Consider the following 7,929-nt stretch of genomic DNA (forward strand, 5'->3'; position numbering starts at 1 on the left):
TTCTGATATCGAAAAAGAAGTTTGTTTTCTGAAATGTTTTTTTTTTAAAAATAACACTAGGTTATCTTCTTCATACATCCAAACTTTGGTACTTTGTAATTCTTATCAAAAGCAAACAACGCTTTTTTGATTAAATCTTTTAAAGAAATTCCGCAAATTAATAAAACTGAAAAGTTGAGATATTAGATTTAAATTGAAAATAAACAAATGAATCATAATCAATAACTAATTAACTCAATAGAATCTTATTTTTGCTGTCACATCTCAAACCAGTTTTGTGCTTCAGTTATAAAACAATTGAACATGAGAGCAAACAAATAAATAGGACAGGACAAGCAAATGAAAACAAAACAAGAAAACATAGAATTGAAAAAGGTAATTCAAGTTTGAAGTAATCATTATAATTTTTAGAGATAATGATATTTGTATATATTCGTATATTCGGTTTTACAGCGCACCAACACAATTATGGTCATAAGGTGCCGAAACAGAAAGGGTGATTTTGGCTAACCTGGTTACAAACTTCAAGCAACACCAGGGCTCGAACCAATTAACCTGCTTGAGCTACACAATGCTTACACAGCATAATCTGAAACCATTTAGTTGCCTTTCACAATCAAGCAGGTGCAATATGGTGCCTAGACCCTTAAGACAACCCCTCAGTCGCAATGATGTAATGGTATTTGAATCGATTATCTACTGTGGGTGATATGAATTAAATCACAAAGATTAAACACATTATTTCACCGGTAATCATAACATTAATTAAAACGAGCTTGAGGACTTCCTCACATAAAAAACTCTGAAGTATCTAATCGAGATTCATACCCACAATGAAGAAAGGCAAGTTGTTTGAAAGCAAAGATCTAAACCACTCTACCTCATACGCCCCTTAATACTTAAAATTTGTTTTCGTAATGATGACATGATAATTAAGTAAAAAGACGTAAAAGAAATATCACGACGTAACAGCTTAAAGAAGCTTGGTGTTAAAACATATATTTTGTTATATCAAGATGGTTTCATAAAAATATAACGAAGGAAATTATTTATCGCCGACACATTCATATAAATTTTCGTAAACTAAAGCCGCTAGGGTCTCGACAATTTGTATGTTGCAAAGGCACTTTGTCCTTCACATCACTTATCACTTGCCAAAAAATCTTCGATATCCAGAATAAAGTCATCAAGGCTTTCATTTTGTACTGTTGTTTCTTCCAACTCGATTGGGTCAAGCTTCGTTTTAGAATTGCTTTTGGTTGTCGGTTCACTTTGTCCTGCTGGGCTCCTTGTCGGTTGTCCTGTGTTGCTTGGTCGTGTTGGTGATGCTTTCATTGAATACAACTCTCCCTTGTCGTTCTTGTTTTTCATATTTTCACCATCTATCTCTTCACACGTCAAACTGAATTCTATAGAATAAAGTTAACCAATTTATGCATTGCAATATATGTATAACATAACAAACCTAACAATTGTGTTGGTTGATTTGCTTAAAGCGTACACAAATGGTATATTATGATGGATGATATGCTATCAATAAAAGAAACATCTTCTTTTTTCTTGAAAGTTTAAGAACAACTTAAATGAGTAATATAGAGTAATTCATTAAATATGTCTATGAATTATTATGAGCATATTGAAGCAGGTTAAAGAAGCTCAAAATGTTTTCAATATCGACATTATCAACTATGATTGCGGTGAAAATGATATTATATATCAGGAAACGATGATTTCGCTAAGTTTATATACTCATAAAACAATTAAAATTGAATGATTTTAACAAAATAAAAATATTTTGTTCTAAATAAATACAAGTATTGAAGTTATCAGCCAATGGATATCCCACAAGCCTTGATTATTTATAGGCACAAGAAATGTCTGTCAAATATACAAGTAGGTTTTTATAGGTTTATCATCAATTTTCCAATTATGAGTCAAACTGAAACCTATTTATGCAAGTTCAGCAAAATATCATACTAAGCAAGATCATACTTAGCATTGGAACAGAAATAAGGCATGTTAAACACGAACGGCAAGGTTTTTCTTGATAAAGCTGCTTAAAAAAACGGACGACATACGAAAATGAAATGTACACAAAAGACATGTATTCCTGTTTATTTTTTAGTGTTAAAAACCTAAATAAATAATAATTTTACCATTTAAACGAATCAGTGTTGTCATTATAAAAACACTTAAAAACTGAAAACATAACTTATTCAACATAATTAAAACAAAATTATTAATTACAAAAATAATGTAAAAGCTAATTTTGATCATTGGTATATTTAGTCAAACGATATTGTTTAAAATAAAAATTCTCACAACTATATGCTGATTTTGTAGCTTTAAGCACTACAATTTTTATTACCTTTACTTGAAAATATACTTCAGTATATATAAAGTTATAAGGACTTTTATTCAGGACATTGTTTTCTTTTTTATCAAAGAGTACAAGTTATTTTTTAAAAATACCTTCGGGTGACTTGGATTCAACACATTTTGAAACATTGACGATTTGTTCTTTTCCGAGACATAAATCATCTATTTTACTGTTATCTTGTTCTTCCGATGTCTGTAATCTGCCCTTACAGATAGGTTTGCCGTCGTTCAACTCTTGGTCTTTATCATCGTTCATCTCCCCATCTCTATCATCATTCACATTTTCAACAAGCAAACTGAAATCTATGAAACCTTGTTTATTAGAAAGAATACTATGTATTATTACACAGGCAAAGCTATAATGCGAGTAGTACTAGTGAAAATGCGACACAGGAAAAAATCTATTCTACTTCTAAGTGTTATAAAACTTAAGTAAATAATGTCATGGTAAGGAGTCATTCGTATAAATTATATGTAAAGAAATCAGAGTAAACTTTGTAAATTTGGATTTAATACATATTTATATAAAAATATAAACAAAGTGATCCTTCATTAATCACAACAAAATTACATAAGAATTGAAGACTCGGTTTGATTGAGTCTTTACATGAGGGATAATGAATAAGTGCAACATCCCTCACGCCCCCTAGCACCGGCTTGAGCGGTACTCAATTCTCAACACTTAATAGTGCTGGCATCAATGATCCCGAAGGACCAGAAAAATATGACAACACTGAAGTAAAGTACGGGGCAACTTTTTACAGCTGCCACACGGCACCTGACACCTGCTGTTGTGAAGTATAAAAATCTGAGACAATAAAGATATGTATAAGTCAAGTGTGTTTATATACATCCAATGCGTGTAATGCCAAAATAAATTCTTTATTAGTATATGCCAATTTACTCAACAAAATGAACATGAGACATGCATTGAAAATTTGTTTTAATCCATACAATGTTCATTTATTTGACAAACGTGGATATTTGTTGATATACCTTCGGTTGACTTCGGTTCATCATAGTTTGAAACACCAATCAAATTCGTTTTTACGGGAGACAAATGATTCATCTTCATATCTTGTACTTCAGATGTCTGGATTTTTTCCTCACGAATATGTTTATCATCATTAAGATCCTTTCGACAAGCTTCCATCTGAACTGATTCCTTGCTGAGTGTGCTACACGTTAATGCTTTCTTTTCACTTTCAGTTTCCTTTACGATCTTATCTTCGAATGACTACATGTGAAAGGAAAAAAAACAAACCCGAAGGTTTACACACAATAACTTTAAATATTACGGGTCTACCTTTTTCACACACAAGAAAATATAAAAAATCAAACGTTTCAGGCTTGATTTGAACATTCAAATACTATTCAAATTCTATCTGTTTATAGCTAATTTCCCTTTAACTATTTTATTTGTTAAGTTATGCTTGAAATATTCCATTTGCTCATGCATTTTCACAGTGCATTTTAAACAACAGAGGACGAATGTGTTGAAAAGATTAAGGACTGGTAGCTATATTTATTTAGAATATTATATCATCAAATCCTCTTAAAATGCGAAAGAACCACTGATGTGAAACTTAAAACTTTATGTATGCTACACATATAATAGTAAATAGTAAATAAATAGCATTTTGCATACTTTTTTATCAACAGAAGCACAACACAGATGCAATATTAAGTAAGAGACATAATTGTTATATTACCTCATTGACAATAGGTATACCATCATAGCCTATAAACAGATATTCGCTTTCGACGTAGTCTTTGTTACTTTCTTTAACTTCTCTTATCACTCGTTTGCGAGCATGATCCACATAAAGCTTTAAACATTCAACTTCTTCAAAGCCGATCATAATTGCCTCCTGACTTGTATCTATAGTACACGTTACATGACCTCGCTTTGTCTTACTCTCAAAACGATCATTGAAATCTTCTAACAGCATGAGTAGAACAGTTCTTTCTGGAACTACTGTTTTATTCACAATGACACTGACAGTATGATAAAGGAAAAGATAGTATTCTTCAGATTTCAATTCCTGAGTGTCTGTCGGCAATAGTCTTTTAATAATATCTATAACGAATTCAATATCAATTTTGTCCCAGCAGACTAGTTCCCGGCAAAGGTATGGAACATTTCTTTTTGGTAGTTTTCGTGCTGTTTGTTTTCGTTTTTTAATAGGCAATACATTCAAATTTGTTGATTTCTTTCTTAATTTACAAACCGGACTCTCATCTCCACTATCATTAAAATAATCTGATCCATCGATATATTTCCGTTTGCGTTTATTAATGCTTTTGATAATATTGGTTTGTCTCTCTATCTGTGTTTGACTCTCAGTTGAAAATGTTAAACAGTTTGCTGTATTAGCGTTTTGATTAAATAATCCCTTTATATTGCTATGTATGATATTCTTTCTTAATGATTGGCATTGAGAAAGGTTTCGCACATCATTCGATCCGTTTACATGAGGTAAAGCCAATACATTTATTTGAGGGAGAGCAGTAACAAAATGGTCAATTATTTTAGGAAAAGTCCAGCTCATATCTGGTTCATTCGCAGGAAGTAAACTTCTCATATTTGCAGGTATCATAGGTGGAGTTCTGTAAAATGAATAATACGGTGACTGAAAGATTTCGTACTTTCTTTGTTTGACTCAATAAATGTTAAACAATTTGTTGCAGTAGAGTTTTGATCTTCAATTAATTCCTTAAAATTGCTCTTGTTGACATTTGTGCTAAATGAGGATAATACATGTAATAATAATAATAATCAAAATAATGATATTAATAATAATAATTACAATAAAAATAATAATAATAATAACACTGAAGTGAAAGCGTTAACTGGAAGAACATTAGTCATTAATATCATACAATACACATTTTTAAAAAAAACATACCCTAAATTCGTAGGAAACGTAGAGTACTTACTAAACATACTGTGTACACTGATGCTGGTGTTTTTTTATTTTGTTTTTAAAAACTACATGTGTCTTTCGAGATTATTGTTGGAAACGACATAATATATGATTTATAACATGAAAGGCTGAAGTTCCTCTTTATTACAAATGCTCAAAAAGAATGCTTATTTGAATAGATTTATATCATAGTCGAAATAGTTATTCAGGTCCATGTAATAATTTCATAACTGCTTAATAATAAAAATTTTATATATATATAAAATATATATATATACATATATATATATATATATATATATATATATATATATATATATATATATATATATATATATATATATATATATATGAGAAAATTTACGTAAACAAATAATCCGTTCATATACAGAATATACATTTCAATATAAGCTAGAAGGTTTATACAAGCTCCAAGAGACAAATGCAGGCATACACAGACGAACCTTGGTATTGTTTACAAGGAACAAAACAAATTTCTCTGTTATTTTAAGAACAGTACAATGTTCAGGAATACTTTTGTTTTGCAACTGCATGACTTGTTTAAGACATTTAAAGATAACGAAAAAATAAACCAACATAATATTAGCTGCAAACAATTACTTTGAAATTGTCAGCAATAATTAGATAACGACATCTTAAATCGATAAATCACAAAAAAATTCTTACATTTTCAAGCTTCTTGATTCGCGTGTTTTTAAAGTTTCCATATGATCTATTTTCATCCAATAGTTTGTGACCACTCAATAAAGAGATAACATATCAATTCTTCTAATAAAAAAACCTGTTTGTTGACATAGCATAAATTAAAAATTACAGTCTACATTTGGTATTGAAGTCTTTGGATAGAACTTAATAAGTCATTTTCAAGGGACTTATTATGTTTTCATAACTTATATGAAAGGCCTTACCTCATAAAAACTTGAAAGTCTGCCAATGCCTCATTATCTCCAACTTGTGTAAGAGCATTTTCAATTTGTTCAGGTTTTGCCTCAGATCCCATGAGAATTTTCCATTCCCGAAAAAGATCAAAAAATAAAGCTGTAGCTGCCCCTTTATGCATCATCTCTATGTTTTCAATCGTTTTATTGATCGTCTTTCCTTGAGTAAGAAGGTGCTGACCATATGCTAATATAGAATATTTACCCAATATATGATGATCTTGCAATGATTTTAGATTTAACTATAAATTTTAAGAGTATGAAACTTGCCCATCGCCTATCTGGCTTCGAATCCCGGCAGGGACAATGGATTCTTTCATGTACATCGGTGGTTCTACTTATGTACCTGTGTGTGCCTGAAATAATGCACGGGTGGACACCTGATGTCTTCTTCCATCAGTTAAGCTAAAAATTTGCCATATGATCTGTACTTTGTCAGGGCGACGTCAAACTCAAAGTATGGAGCTATAATTTGAATAGCTTTTGTGCAACTTTTTTTGTGATTGAAAGCTGTTCTAACAGTGCATATATGTATTTGACCATGCCCCCTTATAAAGAAAGCATCTTGTTAAATTATAGAGTATTAGAAAAAATAAAAAAGAGTTTCAATATTTTTGACCTCATTACTAACGATAACAATGCACATGCATATTGTTTCAAATGACGAAAAGAATTTATTTTATAATTTCAAAGCGTATTATTAACAAAAATGATTTAAGAACTACATGAATTTAAATACACTGTTAAAACTCTTTTTTCTAGTTTTGTTTCATATTATTTAAATGTATATCATTTGTTAATTAAATTGCTACGAATCATTGCATTCGATTAAAACAAAACATGAGCAATATGAAAATATAAACAGAAATTATCCGACAAACGTACCAAATAGCTCTACATAAAAGAGTTTATATGTTCGGGGAGTTACAATGTTGACAAGGAAGTTGAACACTTTATTCCAATCCAAATCAGCTTCTGAAAATCATTATGGTAATGTTGAATTATTTTCAAGACAAATTTGTAAGAAGATTGAGTCTGTACATTGACGGTTCTGTCTGGTGCAAACAACCATCCACGCCCATTCTCCCTGGCTTGAGCAGAATTCAACATTTAAACTTGAAAATGGTGTAAATTTAAATACAGAAACATCTGCAGATGTGTTTATAAGTCGGTTTTCATGACACTTTTAAGCGACACTTTCTTGCCATTCCATAAAAAGCGGCGTATGGTTACCAAATAAAAGAAAGCCTGTGCCCTTAGCGACAAAACAATGAGTGGTACAAAAAGAAATGAATTTTTAAAGGGGATCAGAGGTTATGAAGCCCGTTCGTCATAGATTAGCCAAAATAGTGAATCAAAAATAAAAGTCTGCATTAGAATATACTTGGTAATTTACATGACAACGTAGCTTTATTCAAACAATAAAGGAACAACACGCGCCTTAATGATTTGGTTTAATGAAAAGGTATAATACCTAAAATAAAGATAATTAAAGCCACATGATCATTTTGCTGATTAGTTCCTACTGAAAATATTATCTAGTTTTCTTCAACTATTTAATAAGCAAGTATTTACCTGGCAGTGATCGTTCTTGATTGGAGACGATTTCCTTTCCACATTTTTCATCAGCTTGTAGCGGTTTCACTTTAATAGTTTGAGGTAAG

At 30.8% G+C, this 7,929-nt stretch overlaps 1 protein-coding gene across 1 annotated transcript; it reads right to left on the minus strand.

The window, feature by feature from the left end:
* Positions 1–361: 361 nt before the first annotated feature.
* On the minus strand, positions 362–7,242 carry LOC132726409 (uncharacterized). Its single transcript, XM_060711724.1, has 6 exons — positions 7,151–7,242; positions 6,236–6,452; positions 4,092–4,989; positions 3,376–3,616; positions 2,473–2,682; positions 362–1,409 (listed from the first exon to the last, which is right to left on the minus strand). Exons 2-6 carry the CDS (start codon positions 6,388–6,390, stop codon positions 1,141–1,143), a joined length of 1,773 nt encoding a protein of 590 aa, XP_060567707.1. The 5' UTR covers positions 6,391–6,452; positions 7,151–7,242; the 3' UTR covers positions 362–1,140.
* Between the last annotated feature and the right edge of the window lie 687 nt (positions 7,243–7,929).

This window comes from Ruditapes philippinarum, unplaced genomic scaffold (genome assembly GCF_026571515.1).
Source record: "Ruditapes philippinarum isolate M1 unplaced genomic scaffold, ASM2657151v2 ctg8517_1_1_1_1, whole genome shotgun sequence".
In the NCBI taxonomy this organism is placed as follows: Eukaryota; Metazoa; Mollusca; class Bivalvia; order Venerida; family Veneridae; genus Ruditapes; species Ruditapes philippinarum.

Bases quoted from the DNA above. Each gene is read 5' to 3' on its own strand.
- LOC132726409 (XM_060711724.1), bottom strand. From the start codon at position 6,390: ATGATGCATAAAGGGGCAGCTACAGCTTTATTTTTTGATCTTTTTCGG. The intron at 3,617-4,091 runs GTAATATAACAA...TTTCACATGTAG, and splicing joins GTATACCTATTGTCAATGAG to TCATTCGAAGATAAGATCGT. The intron at 2,683-3,375 runs GTATATCAACAA...AAGGTTTCATAG, and splicing joins TGAACCGAAGTCAACCGAAG to ATTTCAGTTTGCTTGTTGAA.